At 46.9% G+C, this 25,460-nt stretch overlaps 1 protein-coding gene across 1 annotated transcript in view; it reads left to right on the forward strand.

Moving 5' to 3' along the window:
- LOC141105041 (uncharacterized) overlaps window positions 1-25,460 on the forward strand; it is a 62,948-nt gene that overhangs the window by 12,290 nt on the left and 25,198 nt on the right. Inside the window, 2 exon segments of the mRNA XM_073594835.1 lie at window positions 505-646; window positions 4,621-6,744. Coding sequence (XP_073450936.1) covers window positions 505-646; window positions 4,621-6,744 — 2,266 coding nt within the window.

The raw sequence follows: 25,460 nt of genomic DNA on the forward strand, positions 1-25,460 counted from the left end.
ATCTTTAGTTTCTAGCTCCTTTGAGCACCCTACTATTTTATTGTGTTTTTTTTTCTTTTTAATCAATATATGTTCTTTTTTTTTTCTGTGGCTGTTAAGTCCAGTCACATGTCATTGTGGGTCCTCTTCCTCCTTTTGTTCCTCCAACCGGGGGTGCATTCTGAATGAAGTGGTGCTGTTCTTTGCTCCCGTAAGTCCAGGCCCATGTGATGATGTCCCACTAGGGGATGGGTCCCGGGCTTCCTAGGCTCACGGGAAATGGGCAGTAGACCTGACTTTTCTCTGCTTCAGGTCAGTAAAACCTGCCAGTCTTGTCCCTCCCCCAGCCCGTGACTGGACAGTAAAAGGAGAATCAGCAGACTGATGAGCTCATCTCTCTGTCACTCTGCTCTCCTGCTATTAGCATGTCTCTTGTTAAAACTGCTGTCAATTGTGTCTTTTATATCTGCCCAGAGTTCATCTTTAATTGTTAATTTAATTGTTTTCTATTATTTTGGGGTTTAGGGTAAAGAACAGATTAATATTAAAGCTGAGGTTAAAGAGGAAGAAGTAGAGACGTATGTGGGGGGTGATCAGCTGTCCACAAAGGAGGTTGGGATGACTATGAAAAGTGAACAGGAAGAAATGTCTCTACCTATCGACACAAGTAAGTATAGGCACTATGGAAGAAACAGGTCACAGTCTCAGGATCGTAGTTTAAGGAAAAATGTTAGATAATTAATGTTGGAGGACAGTGGTGAAGGTTCTGTAGGTAGGGGTAGCTTGGCACTAGGCAAACACTACTAAAGGGCTGGGTCTGTAACCTAGGGCCCGCTGCAGAACAGAAACCTTCTAGGGAACGTGCCTGGAACCACGGTGAACAGGATGAAATTTCTCCACCTATCGGAACAAGTAGGTATTGGCACTATGGAAGAAACAGGTCACAGTCTCATTTTTCTTATGAGTGTAGCACCCTGGAGTTTAGGCAGGGTTGCTCCTAAATTGACCTGCCAGGAGTAGCTAGCTACCTTGGATAATTGTTAGGGATCATTTGATTTCTCCCTAAGTCTGGCACTGCTGCATTTCTCTCTTCTGCCGCTAGGTGGACGGGTACTTGGTGGCATTAGATACAAGAAGGGCAATGCAAGGTTAGATTATAGGTATATGGGGTGTCTCAGCCAATAGGCAGGGGTTTTCTTGGATCCCTTGGCCTGCTGGGAGAACCTATATATTCGGTTGGAGTCAGGTGATCGGTGTTCTCTGCCACCTGGACGGCAGTCTGGGTGGACATGTGTTGTATTGCCTGCTGCTAGGCCAGAATTTGGGCTTATCCTAGGAACATGCTGCTGCTAGGCTGTCTGAGGGCCTATCCAGAAGCAAGAGAGAGTAGCGCAGGATTGGGATTGCGGCTTGCAGTCCAACCAGAAGTGACAGTTCTGCCAGCCAGAGAACCTGTCGTGGTCGGAGGTAGAGGAGGAAGCTGTCACCACTAAGGGACCAACCACCTTATTACCAGGGACCACAGTGAGTAGCTGAAGCAAGTACCAGAGCAGTATTATCACCAACCATGGACGGTGAAGAATCGGGAAACTTCAGTGGGTATCAAGCCAGGGACCCAGCCAGCGGAGGTGATGCTTTCAGAGCAACCTTGTGTGTCAAGCCAGGGACCGGGCAAGCCAGCGGGGTGAAGCTTGAGAAGTATCTTGAGTGCCAAGCTAGGGACCCAGCAGAGAGGCGGGGGTGAAGCTTGAGGAAGATACTATGATGAAGATTGGAGGAGCTCAAGGGAATCAGTGGCAGTGAATCAACTAGTCTAGTGAGAGACTGGGAGCTCAGTGGGCTGAAGAACTACAAGTAGTGATTGTAGTGGAAGTGAAGGAACTGTTATACTTTGTGTTAGGAACTGTTAAAGACTGTTGACATAGGAGACAGCATTCCTAAACATGCAGATGTGGTGTCTTGCTGGATGCATTTCCCTGCATGGCTGTCCTCCTGTTGAAGTCTCGGAGTCTGCCAATTAATCTTGCAACTACCAGTGTCCTGGCCCTACCCTCTCTCCCAAAGTTTTGTTAAGAGTAATAAAATCTCTTTTGCATTTAAGAAGTGTCTGGCGCCCAATTAATCTAACTGCTTTGCACCCACTATGCCTCACAACCCACCATATACAGAAGGATGTCAGCTATCTCTGGCCCTGGAGGTTCTCATTGGACCAAAGGAGGCCTGGGACCTTGCTACATGAGTATAAGGATTTTAGTTTACGGAAAAATGTTAGATAATTAGCAGATCATCACATCATCCCGTTGGCAGGTGCGAAAAGGTTACATATATGTGTTTTCCTAATAAAGGGTGCTTAACAGTGCATTGGAGAGAGAGACAGAATCTACAATTCAGTTAATCTTTTGATATCATAAAGTGAAGCAAGATAGGGGGGAGCAGCCAGTAAGGCAAAGGCAAAGGAGGTTCTGTAGGTGTTCAGTGACCAAAATGGCTAACCAACAATTATGCATGCGCAGTAGCATGTGCACGTAGCTCCGTCCTATGCGTTTAGTCATATATGACGTCATCAGGGGCACCTGATATTACCTTGGGTCCAAACACAATATTCCCCACTCACACGTTCCTAAAGATGACTATTCATTAATGATGGGTGCTGCAATGAACACAGGCTGGGAACCGTAAATGATCCAAGAGAAGAACTGTCATCAGCTCACCAAGGGTTCCTCAAGGAGGGTCCAAAGCTTTATTATCGTGGTCACATAATACACAATACACTGATGAAGGGGCCCTGCGTGGCTCTGAAACATTGCCTTTTGTCTAATATGTGACCACGATAATAAAGCTTTGGACCCTCCTTGAGAAATCCCTGGTGTGCTGATGACAGTTCTTCTCCTGATATTCCTTTGGGGTCACATCAGCTATCTTTGGACTTCTTTCCATTCCAGCATAAAACTTATGTTTGGGACTTTATTTTTTTCCTCTTTCCCTCACTCCATGGTTTTGAGGTGTACTCATCAATACAATACATTACATAACTTCTGAAGTTGTATTCTGTTGTCTGAGAATTTTCGTAAGTTGAATAACCCCTTCATTTTGGATATGAGACTAGCATGCAAAAAAAAGAAAAAAAAACGGACATCATCGTGTGTATGAGGCTCACCAGGCAATCCCGCCAAGCAGGTAAATCCAGACAAAAGAGTCTCCGGCTGCTGCAGCTCTCCTCTCTGTGGACAGCAAAACTGACAGCAATCACCTTGACCAGCTGGTTAACAAATGGGCCTGAAGGGGAAGCACCTGCCCTCTATGATTACCCCCCTCTTAAACCTGCCCCAGGCTGACTCTCCACAAGACAAGTACAGGCAATTCAATGTAGTAAAAAACTGCTAATGTGTTTTGGCCTAACGAATCCTCATTCATAGGTATTTAAGATTAAAGAATGTGCAGATCATATATGGACTCAGTCTGAACAATTTTCTGATTGATTTTGGAGGGAGAACAGGAGCCCAACTGTGAGATCGGCATGTCCACTTATTCCACTGACAGGGAGGTCATTGCATTAAGGTGTGCACCATGAAGCTCAATCATACGTGTGTGTGTCTACATCCACCATGTTACCAAGAGTTTTGGGACACCTGCCTTTACACGCACATGAACTTTAATGGCATCCCAGTCTTAGTCTGTAGAGTTCAATATTGAGTTGGCCCACCCTTTGCAGCTATAACAGCTTCAACTCTTCTGGGAAGGCTGTCCACTAGGTGTAGGAGTGTGTCTATGGGAATTTTTGACCAATTGTTCCATCGGGTTGAGGTCAGGACAAGTTCCTCCACCCCAAACCCACTCATCCATGTCTTTACGGACCTTGCTTTGTACACTGGTCCAAATCATTTGGTGTAGGAGGAATTATAGTGTGGGGTAATTTTTCAGGGGTTGGGCTTTGCCCCTTAGTTCCAGTGAAGGGAACTCTTAAGGCATCAGGATACCAAGACATTTTGGACAATTTCATGCTCCCAACTTTGTGGGAACAAATTGGGGATGGCCCCTTCCTGTTCCAACATGACTGCGCACCAGTGCACAAAGCAAGGTCCATAAAGACATGGATGAGCGAGTTTGGGGTGGAGGAACTTGCCTGCAGAGATTCCTGGCCTCAACCTGATAGAACATCTTTGGGATGAATTAGAGTGGAGACTGCGAGCCAGGCCTTCTTGTCCACATCAGTGCCTGACCTCACAAACTAGGGTCAAACATTCCCATAGAAACACTCCTAAACCTTGTGGACAGTCTTCTCAGAAGAGTTTTTATGGCTGCAGAGGGTGGGCCAACACAATATCGAACTCTATGGACTAAGACTGGGATACCATTAAAGTCCACGTGCGTGTAAAGGCAGGTGTCACAATACTTTTGACAATATAGTGTATACATGACCCCGGCACAGTGAAAGAGAAGTGTGTACACCATTCTCTTATGGCAGAGTCGGTGAGAGAGAGAACTTCCCCATCTTCCTTCCAGCACACAGGGTGAAATGCACATGGAGTGCCCAGGCACTTCAGGCACACTCTGTGTGCATGCCTATGAGGGAGGTAGAGCTAAAACTTCAGTTAAATATGAACTACTTACAATTTTTTTTTTCACATTTCTTTCCAACAGATGGAGGTGATGTCAGGAATACCTCGGAAAGACCTCTTCTATTATTATTGTGCTATAGTAATGCCATCACACAGGATCCTCCAGGAGGAAATCCAAATACACAAAATATACATCACAGACCTTCCTGTCCGGAGACATCAATGGATCCCTCTGATCAGGGGGAATCTTCTCATCAATCACATACTATGATTGTAAATATCCATGTAAGATCTCACACTGCAGATCGATCAACAGATCCTTCTAATCCCGAGGAATCTTCCTCACCCCATGAAGGAGATCACAGCGGTGAGGATCTATTCTCATGTTCATGGTGCAAGAAAAGTTTTTTTTATATAAGAGACCTGGCTAAACATGAGCAAATTCACATGGATGAGCATTCCTATGCATCTTCAGAGTGCGGGAAGTCTTTCACCAAGAAAGGACAACTTACTCAGCGAGTTCACACAAGTGAGCGTCCCTTTTCATGTTCAGAGTGTGGGAAATCTTTCACCAAGAAAGGACAACTTACTCAGCACCAGAGAGTTCACACGGGTGAGCGTCCATATTCATGTTCAGAGTGCGGGAAATCTTTCACCAAGAAAGGACAACTTACTGAACACCAGAGCGTTCACACTGGTGAGCGTCCTTATTCATGTTCAGAGTGCGGGAAATCTTTCCATAGGAAAGGTAGTCTCGGTAAACATCAGAGAATTCACACGGGTGAGCGTCCTTATTCATGTTCAGAGTGTGGGAAATCTTTCCATAGGAAAGCTAGTCTCATTAGACATCAGAGAATTCACACAGGTGTGCGTCCTTATTCATGTTCAGAGTGCGGGAAATCTTTCACTAGGAAGCATAATCTTGTTGAACATCAGAGAATTCACACGGGTGAGCGTCCTTATTCATGTTCAGAGTGCGGGAAATCTTTCCATAGGAAATCTAGTCTCGTTATACATCAGAGAATTCACACGGGTGTGCGTCCTTATTCGTGTTCAGAGTGCGGGAAATCTTTCCATAAGAAAATTATTTTCGTTATACATCAGAAAATTCACACAGGTGAGCGTCCTTATTCATGTTCAGAGTGCGGGAAATCTTTCTTTAACAAAAATATTCTTCTTACTCATCAGAGAGTTCACACGGGTGAGCGTCCTTATTCCTATTCAGAGTGCGGGAAATCTTTTACATTGAAAAGACACCTTGTAGAAAATCAGAGAGTTCACACAGGTGAACATCCTTATTCATGTTACAAGTGCGAGAAATCATTCACTAGCAAAGGAAGTCTTCTGCAACACCAGAAACTTCACAGGGGTGTGTGTCCCCATTCATGTTCAGAGTGCGGGAAATCTTTTTGTTCTAAAGGAGACCTTGCTAAACATCAGAGAATTCACACTGGTGAGCGTCCCTATTCATGTTCAGAGTGCGGGAAATCTTTTATTCTTAAACGAGGCCTTACTAAACATCAGAGAATTCACAAGGGGGTGCGTCCCTATTCATGTTCAGAGTGTGGGAAATCTTTCATTAGTAAAGGATACCTTGTTAAACATCAGGGAATTCACACAGGTGAGCGTCCTTATTCATGTTCAGAGTGCGGGAAATCTTTCCTTAGGAAAGATTGTCTTGTTGAACATCAGAGAATTCACACAGGTGAACGTCCTTATTCATGTTCAGAGTGCGGGAAATCTTTCAGTTATAAAAGCAACCTTGTTAAACATCAGAGAATTCACACAGGTGAAAATCCTTATTCATGTTACAAGTGCAAGAAATCTTTCACTAGGAAAGGAGGCCTTCTGCAACACCAGAGAATTCACACAGGTGAGCGTCCTTATTCATGTTCAGAGTGCGGGAAATCTTTCATTAGTAAAGGATACCTTGTTAAACATCAAAAAATTCACACGGGTGAGCGTCCTTATTCATGTTCAGAGTGCGAGAAATCTTTCCTTAGGAAAGATTATCTTGTTGAACATCACAGAATTCACACAGGTGAACGTCCTTATTCATGTTCAGAGTGTGGGAAATCTTTCAGTTTTAAAAGGGACCTTGTTAAACATCAGAGAATTCACACAGGTGAGCGTCCTTATTTATGTTCAGAGTGCGGGAAATCTTTCTATAAGAAAGATAATCTTGTAAAACACCAGAAAATCCAGTGTAGTGTGGGTATTGGAAGGAGAACTGCCAGAGAATGTAGTGTGGATAGTGGGCTGGGGACAACTGCCAGAAAATAGTGAGGACAGTGGGGGGGGGGTTCTGTCATAGAATGGGCGGACAGTGGGACCACATATGATAGAAAATAGACTGTGGTTGCTGAGAAAGAAGGGATTCCTTCAAAACATGTTACTGCCCCTCTTTCCATCTGTACAGAGAGGTCACCACAAAAGGTATTAGTTAAAGGCACAGAATGCCGTTGATTGGTGAACCTTTTGACAACGGTCTTAGCAGATCCCTGTGACACCGGCCAGAGGATCTGGAGCTGACACTTCTGCACACAGCCTTGCTTTTTATCCATCTTGGTCGTTCCTACTACCCATGCATTTCAAGAATTTTAACTGTATGTGTGCTATTTTGTTCTCTCAGTAAATGTATATTATGCTAATGAGGATCAGGTGCTCCTGTTTTCTTGTTAAAGAATGTAGAGTGGATTATGGAGGAGAGCTGTCGGAGAACGTAGTGTGGATGGTGGAGGAGATCTGTCGGAGAATGTAGTGTGGAAGGTGGAGGAGATCTGTCGGAGAATGTAGTGTGGATGGTGGCGGAGAGCTGTCGGAGAATGTAGCGTGGATGGTGGAGGAGAGCTGTCGGAGAATGTAGTGTGGATGGTGGAGATCTGTCGGAGAATGTAGTGTGGATGGTGGAAAAGATCTGTCGGAGAATGTAGTGTGGATGGTGGCGGAGAGCTGTCGGAGAATGTAGCGTGGATGGTGGAGGAAAGCTGTCGGAGAATGTAGTGTGGATGGTGGAGATCTGTCGGAGAATGTAGTGTGGATGGTGGAGGAGAGCTGTCGGAGAATGTAGTGTGGATGGTGGAGGAGAGCTGTCGGAGAATGTAGTGTGGATGGTGGAGGAGAGCTGTCGGAGAATGTAGTGTGGATGGTGGAGGAGAGCTGTCGGAGAATGTAGTGTAGATGGTGGAGGAGAGCTGTCGGAGAATGTAGTGTGGATGGTGGAGGAGATCTGTCGGAGAATGTAGTGTGGATGGTGGAGGAGAGCTGTCGGAGAATGTAGTGTGGATGGTGGAGGAGAGCTGTCGGAGAACGTAGTGTGGATGGTGGAGGAGAGCTGTCGGAGAATGTAGTGTAGATGGTGGAGGAGAGCTGTCAGAGAATGTAGTGTGGATGGTGGAGGAGAGCTGTCGGAGAATGTAGTGTGGATGGTGGAGGAGAGCTGTCGGAGAATGTAGTGTGGATATTGGGAGGAGAGCTGTCGGAGAATGTAGTGTGGATGGTGGAGGAGAGCTGTCGGAGAATGTAGTGTGGATGGTGAGTAGGGATGAGCCGAACAACCCCGGTTCGGTTTGCAAAAGTGCTCATTTTAAAGGCTTAGATGCAACTTATTGCCATAAAAAGTGTTTGGGGACGCGGGTCCTACCCTAGGGGACATGTATCAATGCAAAAAAATGTTTTTAAAACGGCCGTTTTTTCAGGAGCAGTGATTTTAAGAATGCCTAAAGTGAAACAATAAAAATGAAATATTCCTTTAAATATTGTGCCTAGGGGGGTCCCCTTAGTCTGCCTGTAAAGTATTTTTCCCATGTTTAAAACAGTACTGCAGCAAAATTAAGTTTCTAAAGGAAAAAATGTCATTTAAAATTGCTCGCGGCTGTAATGTATTGCCAGATCCCGGCAATATACAGAAAAAATCATTGAAAAAAACAGCATGGGTTTCCCCCCCAGTTAGAGGGGAACTCCACGGCAATTTTTTTTTAAAATGGCGTGCCCCCCCCCCCCCCCCCCCCCAAAATCCATCCCTGACCCAAAGGGCCTGGTTTGGATGGGGGAATCCATGTAGTTTTTTTCATAATTCTGTCATATGGCTCCCCTTAACCACATCAATATACTATATTATATAATGTACACTGCACTATATACCCTGCACTGTATTATATATACTACACTAACTGCACTATATACTCTGAACTGCAGTATATATACTATACGGACTGCACTATATAATCTGAACTGCAGTATATATACTATACGAACTGCACTATATACTCTGCTGAAAAATTAGCTGTTCGTGGTGCAAGAAAACTGTAACCCCTCACAGTTACTCTTGTTGGGTGCAGGAACGGCCCTGCTGTTAAATATAATTTCAAGAATTGTAATTACATGCCCCTGTTAAACAGGGGCAGAAATATTGGGGCTTGGGTGGTGGTGGTGCCCTAAACCAAAAATATTGTTGGAAGCTAGCATCTTCATGATTCAGTAGGAATAGTATAGTCAGCATAGGCAGTCTTCAAGGGATCCCAGATCCATAGCAATTTCAATCAGTTACATCAGCATCAGGTGCTTGATAGCTGCTGATCCAGGACTGATTCATTTTTATAAATGTGAGCCTATCAACAGAGTCTGTGGACAGGCACACTCTTTGATCTGTTACAAACCCTCCAGCAGCACTGAATGTGCATTCAGAAAGCACGCTGGATGCAGGACAGGCCAGTAGCTCAATTGCATATTGAGCAAGTTCTGGCCAGCGGTCCAACTTGAAGACCCAGTAACCCAGTGGATGCTCTGTTGGAAAGGTCTCCAAGTCTGCTTTTGCTCCTAGATATTCCTGCACCATATAATGCAGACGCTGGAGATGGTTGCTGGAACCTTGGCGCTGAGACCTTGGCGCTGAGGACTGAAAAATTGTTTAAAGGCATTGGTCAGCCGGCCACCTCTTCCTCTGACCGAACGAAGCCTCAGAAACATGTTGTCCAGCACCAGGTAATGGTATCCTCCCAGGGTCTGGAAATGTGCTACACAAACTTTTCTTCAAGGCCTCCTGAAGATGTTTCATCCTCTGATCTCTCTGCGAAGGCAGGATGAGTTCTGCAACCTTACCCTTGTAACGTAGATTAAGAAGGGTTGCCAGCCAATAATGATCCCTCTCCTTAACCCCCCTGGCGGTATTCCCGAGTCTGGCTCGGGGTGGATTTTTAATACCAAAAGCGGTATCCCCGAGCCAGACTCGGGATCGCATCGCAGGATCCAGGAAGAGTTTACTTACCTTGTCCCCTGGATCCTGTGATGTCTCCCCGCTGTGATCGGCGAGCCGCCGTGTCTCGCTCGATTCACAGTGCCGAGCTCCGTTCCCTGCGAGCGTTGCGACGCACGGGGACGGAGTTCGGCGGCAAATTCAAAAGTGAAACATACAATACAGATACAGTAATCTTACAGATTACAGTACTGTATCAAATAATTACACATCCCCTTTGTCCCTAGTGGTTTGCCCAGTGTCCTGCGTGCAGTTTTATATTATAAAAACTGTTCTTTCTGCCTGGAAACTGGAGATTGTCCATAGCAACCAAAACTGTCTCTTTACATCAAAAGTGGCTTTAGACCAGCTAGAAAACAGCGATAATAAATTAGAATCACTCGCAGAATTGAGCGATAGTGATTTGTGGGAAAATCCGTCATCAAACACTAAAAGTAATGACAGTGTCAGGAGCCAGGGAGCGTCTCCGCTCGCCGGGCTCCGGTGCGCATGCGCACGGGACGGGCGCTTCGCCGCACACCCGTCCGCGGCCTGATGGTGCGGCGTGCGCGGGTGCACGGCGGTCCTCGTGTGCGCGCCGTCGCCCGTGCGGGTGCCCGGTAGCGCGTCACACTGACGCGCTCGCCGGGCAGGGAGACTATATCTGACGGCTCCAGCGCCCAGTCGGGTTGCTGGTTTGTCGTCAGCTCTCCCTGTTCCTTGTGCCTGTGTTTACCCTGTGACCTGCCTGACTTGTGTACCGAACCCTCAGCCTGCCTGAAACACCACTCTTCCGGATTGCCCCTGTATCTTTCTGCCTGCTCTGTATACTGAACCCTGGACTGTTTAACTACTACTCTGCTGGACCCTCCTGTTAATAACCTGCCTGATCTGTGTACCAAACCCCTGGCCTGTTTAACTACTACTCTGCTGGACTCTCCTGTTACTAACCTGCCTGATCTGTGTACCAAACCCCTGGCCTGTTTAACTACTACTCTGCTGGACTCTCCTGTTAATAACCTGCCTGATCTGTGTACCAAACCCCTGGCCTGTTTAACTACTACTCTGCTGGACTCTCCTGTTACTAATCTGCCTGATCTGTGTACCAAACCCCTGGCCTGTTTAACCACCGCGCTGCTGGATCTTGTGATACCCTGATTATTATCTGCTTGTTCCCTAACCTCTGCTTGTGTTCTCAGCTCTGCTCCCTGCGGATCCCAGGACACCCGCTTCCAGCTTCTGAACCTACTATCCGTCTGGAAGCCCGTGCCTTCGCGTGCCCTCAGCCTCCTGTACCCATTTCGGGGGTCTGGGTGCGCGTGGTCGTAAGGGCGAGCCGCTCTCGGCATCTCGGCCTCGGTGAGTATTTGTCCGTGACAGTACAAACCAGCCAGATGTCTGAGGCCGACAGAGCGCGCTCTCCTCTGGAGATCCTGTGCCAACATGTATCTACCCTCGCGGACTCCGTACAGAAGTTACAAGAAGGTTATACACAAATTGATAACCGTCTGCAGCAGATCACCGTGTTACTACCCTCCGCAGCCGCAGCTCCTGCACCCAGCAGTGGGGGTTCACTTCCCCAAGCTCCGGCCAACCCCACTGTGGTCATGGCTCTTCCTGAGCCCAGGGTCCCTACACCTGAACGGTTCTCGGGAGACCGCAAGAAGTTTAGGGCGTTTAAAAACGCATGTTCCCTCTACTTCGCTCTACAGCCGAGAACCTTCTCCTCAGAAATCGTCAAGGTGGGGTTTGTGATTTCCCTGCTATCCGAAGAACCCCAGGCTTGGGCCCACAGCCTGATGGAACAGAGCAGTCCTGCCCTGAACACTATCGAGGCCTTCTTTGAGAGCATGACCCAGCTCTACGATGATCCGCAACGCATGGCCACAGCCGAAGCTATCTTGCACCACTTGTCCCAAGGAAGAAGACCTATTGAGGACTATACAGTGGAATTCCGTAAGTGGGCGGCCGACACAAACTGGAATGAGCCGGCCCTACGTTATCAATACCGTCAAGGCTTGTCTGAATTACTCAAAGATGAGTTAGCTAGGATGGAGACCCCTGCTTCCCTAGAGGAACTCATTCAAGCAGCTACAAAGCTCGATCGGCGTCTTCGGGAGCGGCGTTCAGAACGGTTTCAGCTGCCTCGCCCTGCCTGGGCGTCACCAAGACCTCACTCTACGGTACCCTCAACTTCATCTTCAGTTACCACTGCATCGGTCCCTGAGGTCGAACCAATGCAGCTCGGCTTGGTCCGAGGTCCGTTAACCTCCGAAGAGAAGCAGCGCAGGCGGCAGTCTAACCTTTGCCTCTATTGCGGAGGAACCGGACACTTCCTGCGCAGCTGTCCGATCAGGCCTAGTAAGTTCCCTCAGTCAAACGTATTGAACTTTCCAAACAATAACATTCCCAAGGCTTATGTAATGTTGTTTGTTTCTCTACAGCTTCCGGAAAGGGAGACTCGCCTGCAGGCCATCGTTGATTCCGGGGCCTGCAGTTGTTTCATAGATTCCACCTTGGCACACAGATTGAAGATCCCTCTACAAACCAAAGAGCAGGATCTACAAATACATTTGGCCGACGGATCCCTTCCTTGCTCTGGTCCCATCACCCAGGAGACCCAACCTATTTCAGTAGTTACTGACTCCGGCCACCGGGAGTTCTTACGGCTTGACCTAATTCGTTCACCAATCTTTCCCATCATACTGGGCCTACCATGGTTACAAGCTCACGATCCACTAATCAAATGGAGCACCAAGTCAGTATCCTTCTCTTCTCAGTATTGCTCTCAGCACTGCCTGCTCCCGGATTCCAAAGTTTGCGCCACGATGGCGGTACCACCAGGCAATCTCCAACACGTCCCCTCCGAGTACCTCGAATTTCAAGAGGTTTTCAGTAAACAAATGGCTGACCGCCTACCACCTCACAGGGCCTACGACTGTCCAATTGACCTTCTTCCTGGATCCGAGATTCCATTTGGCCGGATATTTCCCCTTTCTGAGACCGAGCTGGAGGCTCTGAAGCAGTATATAGACGAAAATCTTGAGAAAGGTTTCATCCGCCCTTCATCCTCACCCGCCGGAGCGGGTATCTTTTTCGTTGGGAAGAAAGATGGTACCCTAAGACCCTGCGTAGACTATCGACAACTTAACAACATCACAATTAAGAACCGGTACCCGTTGCCGCTCATTCCTGAATTATTCCAGAGGTTCCGATCAGCCAAGGTGTTCTCTAAACTCGACCTCCGAGGGGCCTACAATCTCGTCAGGATCAGGGCTGGAGACGAATGGAAGACGGCCTTTAGATCCAGATTCGGTCACTTCGAGTATTTAGTGATGCCATTCGGTCTCTGCAACGCTCCAGCCACCTTCCAACATCTAGTGAATGACATATTTCGACAATATCTAGACGATATCCTTATCTTCTCCCCTACGCTAGAGATGCACAGGAGGCACGTTAAAACGGTTCTTGCTATTCTTCTACAACACAAGCTATACCTGAAAGCCGAAAAGTGTGAGTTTGAGAAATCTACCATACAATTCTTGGGATTCATACTCTCTACCAATGGGGTTGCAATGGACCCCCAGAAGATTCAGGCAATCCAGGAGTGGCCAGCTCCATCTAATAAAAAAGGAGTACAGAGGTTTATCGGATTCGCCAATTTCTATCGGAAATTTATTGTGGGATTCTCGGCCATTGTGGCACCTATTACCCAATTAACTCGGCAGCATCATTCTTTCCAGTGGTCCGCAGCTGCTCAAGAGGCTTTCCTTAAGTTAAAAGAACTATTCAGTTCCGCTCCAATCCTTTGCCATCCTGACCCGACTCAACCCTTCGTACTGGAGGTAGACGCATCAGAAATCGCAACCGGAGCAATTCTTTCCCAGAGACGGGGACCAAAGGCCATTCTACATCCAGTAGCTTTCGCTTCTCGGAAACTCAGCCCACCGGAACTCAATTACGACGTGGGTGACAGAGAGCTGTTGGCTATAAAGTTTGCTTTGGAGGAATGGAGGTATCTGCTGGAGGGGGCAGTTCATCCGGTGATGATCTTTACGGATCACAAAAATCTCGAGTACCTCAGAACAGCAAGACGGTTAAAACCCCGCCAAGCCCGTTGGGCCCTTTTCTTCTCTCGCTTTAATTTCCATATAGCATACAGACCTGGGGCAAAGAACGGGAAGGCTGATGCCCTTTCACGGATGTTTTCCGCAGATTCCCAAATACCAACACCCAGCACGATCCTCTCTCCTCAAAATTTCCTCGGACTAACTCAAGCAGACTTAATATCATCCATCAAATCTTCATCAGGCGCATTCCCTGAAAAGATACGAAGATCTTTTCTGGATTAAAGGAAAAATATTTGTACCACAAGTGACTCGGCCCTTAGCCCTTCAGATGTGCCATGATCACAAGATGGCAGGACATTTTGGGAATAAGAAGACGGCTGAACTCCTTTCTCGTTCTTTTTGGTGGCCAGGATGGAGAAGGGATTGTAAGGAATATGTGGCGTCCTGTTCCCTGTGCCAGAGAAACAAGGGCCAAAACACCAAATCCTGGGGTCTGCTCAGACCTTTGCCCGTTCCGGAACGACCATGGGCTGATGTGTCCATGGACTTCATCGTTGACCTACCCAGCTCAGAGAGCTTCTCCACCATCCTTGTTGTTGTCGACCGCCTTTCCAAAATGGCCCACTTTCTGCCCATGAGGGGTACTCCCTCTGCCGTAGACACAGCCAACATCTTTCTAAAGGAGGTTGTTAGGCTCCATGGGATACCAAGGAGCATCGTGTCAGACAGAGGCATCCAGTTCACGTCCAAATTCTGGAGGGAACTATGCAAGGCTTTGGGTATCAACATTTGTCTTTCCTCAGCTTATCATCCCCAAAGCAATGGCCAGACGGAGAGGACCAACCAGACGCTAGAGCAATACCTCCGCTGCTTCTGTTCGGGTTCTCAGGATGATTGGGCGAGCCTCCTCTCCTACGCTGAATTTGCGTACAATAACTCTATCCATGCCTCCACCAACCAGACTCCTTTCTGGACCAATTGCGGGTTCCATCCCACATCCTTCGCTAACAACATCCCCGAAACGGCAGTTCCTGCAGTCCAGGACAGGATAATTTCGTTACAATCCAACTTTCAGAAAATTCAAGACACACTACGCAAAACCCAGGAGGACTACAAGAAACAGTACGACCGGGGCAGAAAGGCAAACCCAAAATTTGACGTAGGAGACGAGGTCTGGCTGTCCACCGTTAATCTGAGATTACCGCTGCCATCTCGAAAGCTCGGGCCTAAATTCATTGGGCCTTTCCAAGTCAGGAGGATTATCAACCCTGTGGCTGTGGAGTTGACACTTCCCAAGACATATCGGATTCACCCCGTTTTCCATGTGTCACTATTGAAGCCTGTGGTGCCCAGCCCTTTTCCGGGAAGAAGAGAACCTCCTCCTCCGCCAGTCAGAATCGATGGCGAGAATGAATTCGAAGTGGAATCCATTTTAGGTTGTAGAAAGAGGGGCAGGCAGCTACAGTACCTGATTCAATGGAAGGGGTATCCACCCGAAGATAATTCTTGGGAGCCCGCCAGGAATCTGCACGCTCCACAGTTAATTCAAACGTTTCATCAAGATCATCTGGAATTGATGGCCAGCCTTGGCGTCCAGTGTCCGCCCTTAGGAGGGGGGCACTGTCAGGAGCCAGGGAGCGTCTCCGCTCGCCGGGCTCCGGTGCGCATGCGCACGGGACGGGCGCTTCGCCGCACACCCGTCCGCGGCCTGATGGTGCGGCGCACGCGGGTGCACGGCGGTCCTCGTGTGCGCGCCGTCGCCCGTGCGGGTGCCCGGTAGCGCGTCACACTGATGCGCTCACCGGGCAGGGAGACTATATCTGACGGCTCCAGCGCCCAGTCGGGTTGCTGGTTTGTCGTCAGCTCTCCCTGTTCCTTGTGCCTGTGTTTACCCTGTGACCTGCCTGACTTGTGTACCGAACCCTCAGCCTGCCTGAAACACCACTCTTCCGGATTGCCCCTGTATCTTTCTGCCTGATCTGTGTACCAAACCCCTGGCCTGTTTAACTACTACTCTGCTGGACTCTCCTGTTAATAACCTGCCTGATCTGTGTACCAAACCCCTGGCCTGTTTAACTACTACTCTGCTGGACTCTCCTGTTAATAACCTGCCTGATCTGTGTACCAAACCCCTGGCCTGTTTAACTACTACTCTGCTGGACTCTCCTGTTACTAATCTGCCTGATCTGTGTACCAAACCCCTGGCCTGTTTAACCACCGCGCTGCTGGATCTTGTGATACCCTGATTATTATCTGCTTGTTCCCTAACCTCTGCTTGTGTTCTCAGCTCTGCTCCCTGCGGATCCCAGGACACCCGCTTCCAGCTTCTGAACCTACTATCCGTCTGGAAGCCCATGCCTCCGCGTGCCCTCAGCCTCCTGTACCCATTTCGGGGGTCTGGGTGCGCGTGGTCGTAAGGGCGAGCCGCTCTCGGCATCTCGGCCTCGGTGAGTATTTGTCCGTGACAGACAGCGACAATTTTGCAACTGAGCAAATTTCAGTGTTTTTGATTTGATTACAATATTGAATAATTTTTATTATTATATTATTTGTTATAATTATTTATAGTTATTTATTAAATTATAATTTTTTATTTCGTTTTTCAAACTTTATCATACCCGGGATGTCTACTAGACTCTGGTTTGGACAGATTTAAGTGAACTATTCCTAAGAATTACAGGCCTACAATATAAAACGCCAAATTTCTGTGCAAAATAATTGTACCGCTTTCAGCACCTAAAATCTGAAATAATCATACCGCCAGGGAGGTTAATACCACAAATCCTAGGGTCCTTTTGCAGGCTTTGCAGAATCAGGGAGGTCATGCAGTGTAAGTTTGCAGACGCATTCAATTCTGAGTCCTCTGGGTCACTAAGGATCACATGATCCATAACTACCTCCTCCCAGCCACGTACAACTCCTTGGGTTTCTGGGGACTGAAAACCATCCCTTGAAGACTGCTGTGTGTTATCCTCGACATCCATCCTGACACAATCCTCCTCCTCCTGTTCTTCCTGTGTGTTTGGCGGACCCGCAGGAATGCTATCTGGATAAAGGGGGCCTTGAGAGGAAAAGAAGTCCTCCTCTTCCTCCTGCTGTTCTGCCTCAAGTGCCCTGTCCATGTTTCCATGAAGCGTGTGCTCCAGCAGGAAGACTAGAGGGACAGTGTCACTGATGCATGCATTGTCACTGCTCACCATCCTTGTGGCCTCCTCAAATGGTGACAGGACAGCGCATGCATCCTTAATCAGTAGCCACTGGCGTGGCAAAAAGAAGCCAAGCTCCCCTGACCCTGTCCTGGTGCCAGACTCACACAGGTACTCATTGATGGCCCTCTGCTGTGTGTGCAGGCGCTGCAACATTGAGTTCCACCTGGTGGACATGTCACAAATGAGGCGGTTGATGGGCAGGTTGCATTCCCTTTGAATGTCAGCCAACCAAGCACTGGCTTTGTATGACCGGCGGAAATGACCACAGACTTTTCTGGCCTGCCTCAGGAGATCTTGTAAGCCTGGATACCTGGTCAAGAAATGCTGCACCACCAAATTCAGGATGTGTGCCAAACATGGAACATGGGTCAAGTGTCCCTGTCGGATTGAGAGAGTAGGTTGGTGCCATTGTTGCATACAACCATTCCTGGCCGAAGCTGGTGTGGCGTCAACTACCTCTAAGCCTGCCCCTGCAGAGCTGACAGAATCTCTAAAAAAACAAGGAAAAAACTGCGCTATACCCTCAAATATATAAGTGCATGAAAATTAATTAATGCATGCCAAAGTGAATGAAAACAAAAATATTGATAATATATAAATACATTCCTACTCTAGTAATAGAATGGAAGATCCTTTGTCTCAACCATGGGAGCTGAACTCCTCTATGTGGGAGAACTGAAGGGGACAGAATCTCTGCCCCAGTGTGGCTCCTGTCCCCTAGGCAGACCAACTCAAGCACCGCATGACATCTTTTGCATGACTGCTTGCATAGCCCCTTGAGCGTTTATGGAGCACTGCTGGTTCAGAGGCCATAGAGGAAGAAGAAGAGGAGGGAGGGGAGCATACAGATGTTGTGGCAGAATCACCACTAGCTTTTTGGAGGCATGGTGGCGGAACAAGCTTCAACACTGAACCCTGTCCTGCATCCTTCCAAGCTGCCAGCAGAGTTACCCAGTGCACTGTGAAGGAAAGGTAATGTCTCTGCCCATGCCTGCTGGACCATGAGTCAGCGGTAATATGAACCTTACTGCTGACTGCCCTGTCCAACGAGGCCTAAACATTGCCTTGCACATGGCAGTAGAGAGCTGGAATGGCCTTACATGAAAAGAAATGGCGCTTTGGAACATGCCACTGTGGTACAGCACATTCCACAAATTCACAAAAGGGGGCTGAGTCTATCTGCTGAAAAGGCAGCAGTTGCAGTGCTAGCAATTTGGCCAAGCTAGCATTTAGACACTGAGCACGTGGATGGCTGTGACCAAATTTCTTTTTACGGTTCAGCATCTGGGGTAGGGAAATTTGCCTGCTGAAATCAACTGGTGGTGTACTGCTAGCAGATTGGATGCAAGTACTTGTGACACCTATTGCTATACGTTTATTCCTCTCAGTGCAGGTTTTTGAGAGGACTGGAGGTGTAGTAGGTGAAAACCTAAAGTTCGAGTCGAACTCGAAGCTCATCCCTGTAGTATGTAGTGTGGATGGTGGAGGAGAGCTTACAGAGAATGTAGTTTGGATGGTGGAGGAGAGCTTGCAGAGAATGTAGTGTGGATGGTGGGAGGAGAGCTGTTGGAGAATGTAGTGTGGATGGTGGAGGAGAGCTGTCAGAGAATGTAGTGTGGATGGTGGGGGAGAGCTTCGGATAATGTATTGTGGATGGTGGTGGGAGAGCTGTCAGAGAATGGAGTGTGGATGGTGGGAGACAGCTGTCGGAGAATGTAATGTGGATGGTGGAGGAGAGCTGTCGGAGAATGTAGTGTGGATGGTGGGGGGTGGGGAGAGATGTTGGAGAATGTAGTGTGGATGGTGGGAGGAGAGCTGTCGGAGAATGTAGTGTGGATAGTGGGAGGAGAGCTGTCGGAGAATGTAGTGTGGATGGTGGGGGGTGGAGAGAGCTGTCAGGGGATGTAGTGTGGATGGTGGAGGAGAGCTGTCGGAGAATGTAGTGTGGATGGTGGGGGGTGGAGAGAGCTGTCGGAGAATGTAGTGTGGATGGTGGAGGAGAGCTGTTGGAGAATGTAGTGTGGATGGTGGAGTAGAGCTGTTGGAGAATGTAGTGTGGATGGTGGAGGAGAGCTGTCGGAGAATGTAGTGTGGATGGTGGAGTAGAGCTGTTGGAGAATGTAGTGTGGATGGTGGAGGAGAGCTGTCGGAGAATGTAGTGTGGATGGTGGGAGGAGAGCTGTCGGAGAATGTAGTGTGGATGGTGAGAGGAGAGCTTCGGAGAATGTAGTGTGGATGGTGGAGGAGAGCTGTCAGAGAATGTAGTGTTGATGGTGGGGGGAGAGCTGTCGGAGAATGTAACGTTTTCTTGTTTTCTCTTTTTTTTGCCATAATTAAACTAGGGATGAGCCAAATGTACCTGAGATCGATTCAGTGCTGGTTCAGCGAATATTACTAAAATTTGGATCCTGAAGCTGAACTTTAGATATCAGTAATGGCTGTTTCCTGGTCTAATAGGCAAGGGTTTGTCAAGGGAGCTGGGCAGTGGCCTGAAGGTTGTGAACAAAGCCATTATGGCCAAAACGCATTTACTTCTACTGTACATATTTTTATTTTATGGAGTAACAATATATTTGGACTTCTTGAAGAGCATGTATAGCGTTACGGATTGTCTTCTATGCATTTACTTTGTTAGCAGCTGAGGGATATGTACCAATGCTAAAGTGTTAAAATGTATCATTCAGTAGGAAGACGGTCAGGTCGGGCAAATAGGGTGGATGGGACATCACTTGAAAGCCTAAGGAGGTCAGTTTTGCCATTGTTTCACTTGCAGTGTGTGACGAGGCATTGTAATGCAACAGGATGGCACCTTTGGAGAGCTTTCCTAAATGTTTTTCCTTGATATTTTGCCTCAACTTGATAGTTGAACCCTTTTGGAGGTGGTCCACTAGCAGAACTGCCTTCTTATCCCAAAAAACTGTTGCCATTTGCTTCTGCACTGACCTTTACACACAGAACTTCTTTGGCCTGGGGGAACCACTTTGTCTCCATTCCCTAGACCAGTGGTTCTCAACTCCAGTCCTTGGGACCCACCAACAGGTCAGATTTTAAGTATTACCTTGGGGAGTTGCAGACTAGAATACTGCAATCACTGAGCAGCAAATGATATCACCTGTGATGTATTTCAGTTATCTTGCAAACCTGGCCTGTTGGTGGGTCCTGAGGACTGGAGTTGAGAACCACTGCCCTAGACTGTTCCTTTGTCTCAAGATCATACCAGTAGATCCATGTCTCATCACCAGTTACCAGTTTGTCCAGGAAGTCTGACTCATTTCTTGCAAAACGTTCTAAAACAGCCACGGATGTTTCCACACTCTTCCTCTTTTGTTCGGTTGTCAAAAGTTTTGCAATCCACTTTGCTGCAAGCTTTCTCATTTCCAAGTCATTGTGGATAATGACACCAACTCCCAGATATGTAGCAATACTTTTGGCTGATATTCGGCGGTCCTCCATGATCATGTCATGGATGGCTTTCACATATGCTAAGACAGAAACAGGTCTTCCACTGCGTTTCTCACTTTCAACTTTCAAATGACCAGTTTTATAATTGACAACCCAACGTTTAGCTGTTGCAAATGAAGGGCCACTGTCACTTAAAGTTTTTTTATGGATCTCCCTCAGGGCTGGTGCAAGGATTTTTGCCACCCTAGGCGAAACCTCATTTTGCTGTCCCCATTGGCTCCACCCCTGACTCCACCCCCTTTGCCCTGTCCATGTGACAGGAGGTGGCGCTATACAGGAAGCATCGGCTCTGCTTCCTCTAGCGCTGGCTCCAGTGCTGCACTGCACCTCTAATTACACTACTGGTTGGATCGAGCAGCTGCCTGAGACTGAGTTAGTTACATGATGCAGCCTGCAGAGCATGCAGACATGGGGGGAAACCAGTGGCCGGGCGCTCCTAGGCAGCAGTGCGCCCTAGGCGGTTGCTTAGTTTGCCTAGTGGTTGCACCGGCCCTGATCTCCCTTGGAGAAACGGGAACTTGGTTATGGTCCTATGCTCTTCTACATTGAATTTTTCTGGAGCTACTACCATGTTCACTTTGGACCTGAAAAAGAAAGAGATGTTAAAATCATAGGTAGTTGATTTTTGCACCATTGATTATAGACAAATTGGCCAGTACGCCCTGAAATTTACAGCTTCCTAGCTCATTTTATTCTGGGTAAGGCTCAATACTTATCAGCACCCCCTTGTAGTTGTGTCAGACCATAAGTGAGTGCTCACAGTTGTGAGACAATATGGCTACTACATACTAAAACAAAATAAAGTTAAAGTGATACTAAAGTCTCTTTTTTATGTTTAAAAATAACAAACATGTTTTACTTGCCTGCTCTATGCAGTGATACTAAAGTCTCTTTTTTTGTGTTTAAAAATAACAAACATGTTTTACTTACCTGCTCTATGCAGTAGTTTTGCACAGAGCAGCCCAGATCCTCCTTTTCTCGGGTCCCTCGCCAGCATTCCTGGCCCATCCCTCCTGCTGAGTCCCCCTGCAACAAGCAGCTTGCTATGGGGGCACGCGAGCCGACTTGCAGCTCTGTGTATCCAGCTCAGCTCTGAGGAAGGTGGTGCGCCCCCGAAACGCGCCAGTTCTTACCCCTTGTGTCTGCACCCTTTATCATTGTGTGGTTGTAGGGCTCATTGAGAGTTTCCATCTTGTGAGTACCCACTTATTGATTTTAACATTCAATAAATGTTTTTGGTAATGCACTAGGTGTGTGCGTCTTCCATTTTGTTTTGATTTTGTAGTATCAATCGGATTACCCCATCTGAGGAGGGCAGCATCCTCCTAATCTTGAAATACTGATGTCCTTGTTGCTTTTTACAACAGAAGACCTTTTAGCGCTGGAAGTGACTGTTTTTCTTGTATATCTACAGAATGTTTTTTTATCTTAATGTATAGACTGCATTAAGATTAAAAAAAAAACCTTCTGCCTTTAGAACCATTTTAACCACTTGCCGACCGTCTACTGCAGATATACTGTGACTGGTCGGTTCTATTGTGTGAAAAGATGTAACTGTACGTTATGTCGCGCAATAGACAGCAGGGGCACGTGCGCGCCTCCGGGGTGCGCACGCTGATTGGCCAAAAGGGGTGCCAATCAGTGGGTCTGGCAGACGCGATGTCCGCCAGAACATGCCAAACGTTCCCCTAGAGAGGAAGAATGGCGATCTGCCTATGTAAACAAGGCAGCTCACCGTTCTGACAGGGAGAAGATAGAGATCTTGTGTTCCTGCTAATCAGGAACACGGATCTCTGTGTTCCCACAGTCAGTCCATCCCCCACACAGTTAGCAAACACCCACAAGGGACACACTTAATCCTTTAATCACCCCAGTGTTAACCTCTTCCTTGCCAGTGTCATTAGTACAGTAACAACAGTGCATATTTTTAGCACTGATCACTGTAATAATGTCACTGGTTCCCAAAAAAGTGTCAGTTAGGTATCTGATTTGTGTGCCGTAATGTCACAGTCCCGCTAAAAATTGCTGATCGCCGCCATTACTAGTAAAAAAAAAGTAAAAATTCCATAAAAAAATACCATAGTTTGTAGACGCGATAACTTTTTGCGCAAACCAATCAATATAAGCTTATTGGGATTTTTTTTACCATAAATATGTAGCAGAATACATATTGGCCTAAATTGATGAAGAAATTCGATTTTTTACTTTTTTATTGGATATGTTTTATAGCAGAACGTAAAAAATATTGTTTTTTTTTTTTTTCAAAATTGTCGGTCTTTTTTTGTTTCTAGCACAAAAAATACAAACCGCAGAGGTGATCAAATACCACCAAAAGAAAGCTCTATTTGTGAGGAAAAAACGCCATAAATTTTATTTGGGTACAGAGTCGCTCGACCGTGCAATTGTCAGTTAAATTAATGCAAAAATTGACCTGGTCATTAAGGGGGTAAAACCTTCCGGGGCTGAAGTGGTGAATGCTATCAACTTGCCAAGAGTGGCAATAGAAGTCACTTCTGATCTTATTTTTAGTGACACTCAGTATTCTGTAGAAAATGTGTCAGCTCAGAGTGCACGCAAAAGATAGAATAAAATATTTACAAAAATGTGAGGGGTGTACTCACTATTGTGAGATATTGTATATATATTTATTTTTAAGACTAAAGACCAAAACATAGTACATATTTTCAGCCAATGTTTTTAAAGTCTTTTTGATAGTCTGCTATTTCAGATATTCCTTGGATAGTCCACAATTGCTCAGGGAGAGAGCAAACACTGCAAAATACTGTGTTTATTAGGAGACTGAAGATGGAGAGATGTTACAAATTTACACCACAGATATTTAGCCTGTATGGACAGCCTTCAATGTGAGTGACTGAGTTGGCATTTTACACCTGGAATTAACTCACACTCAGTCCAAGTGCAATCGGTATAACTTGCATTATAGTAAAGGCAAGAACAGTTCACAAAAAAAAAACCCGGTGGGAGAAGGCCAACTGGAAACATGAATGCCAAGGAGAAGGTATCAGCCGAACTGACAGTGTCTGTCTGAAGGGGCAGAATGTGCCCTTGCCATCTCATACCCAAACGAGCTGTCCAAGGAGATTGCAATTGCAAGCCTTAAGATAAGCTTTTCCTTCTCATCTGTAACCTCTCCCTGCCGTTAATACAGTCTCTGACAGACGGGTAACCTGTCCCTACACTACCCACATGCAAATGGGCTTCAAACCTGGGAGTCAGGACCTTAAATAGGCTCTGCCTGACCCAAAACGGCTGCTAGAGTCACATTGGGTGGCAGCATCCAATTGAATAGCTTCCCAAGTGGCCCCGGAAACCATGTACCCCTTGACTTCCACTCCCCCTGCCATGCCATTGCAGCTGAGTGCCACCTGCAGTGGAGAAAGTAGCCTGCTCCTGCCTACACCCTCTCCAATCTGTTGTGTTTTGCCTCCTTATCTCTTCTGTGTATTGCAGATTGAGGAGGACCCCTCCACTGTTGTGATACAGCGGTTGAGGCCACAAAGAGTGAAACTGTCGGCTACTACATTTCTCTTATTCTGGGACAAGTGTAGTAGCTGGCTTGTGCTGTTGTCAGCTTGTGTCTTAGTGAATGGAAGTGCACCTCTACAACCATAATTATTATTATAATACAGGATTGATATAGCGCCAACAGTTTGCGCAGCTCTTTACAAAATAAAGGGAGACAGTACAGTTACAATAAAATAAAATACAAGAGGGTTAAGAAGGCCCTGCTCGTTAGAGCTTACAATCTAGGGGTGGCAAGTGGTACAAAAGGTTATACCTGGGATGGATAGGCTTTCCTTAAGAGATGGGTTTTTCAGGGAACGCCTAAAGGCAGCCAGAGTAGGAGATAGCCGGACCGACTGAGGTAGAGAGTTCCAGAGGATGGGAGAGGCTCCGGAGAAGTCCTGGAGATGAGCATGGGAGGACAGGACAAGGGAGCTTGAGAGCAGGAAGTCTTGAGAGGACAGTTTGGGGGATATTTAGAGACAAAATTAGTGATCTAGCTCTGGGCAGAGTTGTGAATGACTTTGCATGTTGCATTTTGAATTTAATTTGTTAGGCAATTGGAAGCCAGTGGAGGGATTGGCAGAGAAGGGTGGCGGACACTAAGCGGTTGGTGTCATTCAAACCAACATAATATGCAGGTTTCACTCTTTGTGCCCTGAATAGCTGAATGAAGGTCCAGGCTTAAAGAAGAAGTAAACTCTCCCACTCCGTTGCCACTTTTTATCTAGTTCATTATATGAAGTTATTAGCAATTACCTATTGTAAATCAGCCTGAATCGCATATTACTTACTTTTTGCAAAAACATTTATAAATGATGTCTCCATGGATCAGGCTGTGCCATTTTAGGTATTGTTTCCCGAGTCCACACCGCATGTTACTTCCGCTCTTTCCTGTTATGCCCTGTACACACAATCTGACTTTCCGACAACAAAACCGTGGAATTTTGTTCGAAGGTTGTTGGCTCCAACTTGTCTTGCATACACACGGTCACACAAATGTCAGGCAACAATTATGAACCTGGTGACGTACAAGACGTACGGCGAGCCGATAAAAAGGAAGTTCTATAGTCATGTGATATCTTCATTACGAACGCTAGTTTTACAAGACCGATCGCTTCCGGCTCGTAAATGATTCCGAGCATGCGTGAACTTTTATGTGACAGGCTTGTGTACACACAATCGCAAAGTCCAGCAACAAAAATTTGTTGGCGGAAAATTTGAGAACCTGCTAGCCAACATTTGTTGGCGGAAAGTCCAACAACAAATGTTCGATGGAGCATACACACAGTCGGACTTTCCGCCAACAAACTCACATCCAACATTTGTTGTCAGAAAACCCGTTTGTGTGTACGCGGCATAAGTCTTGCTGTATTCTCGCGCATGCACGATCACGTCTTAACCAAGCCTCGGTTTTGATCCG

This window comes from Aquarana catesbeiana, linkage group LG08, assembly GCF_042186555.1.
Source record: "Aquarana catesbeiana isolate 2022-GZ linkage group LG08, ASM4218655v1, whole genome shotgun sequence".
Taxonomy (NCBI): domain Eukaryota; kingdom Metazoa; phylum Chordata; class Amphibia; order Anura; family Ranidae; genus Aquarana; species Aquarana catesbeiana.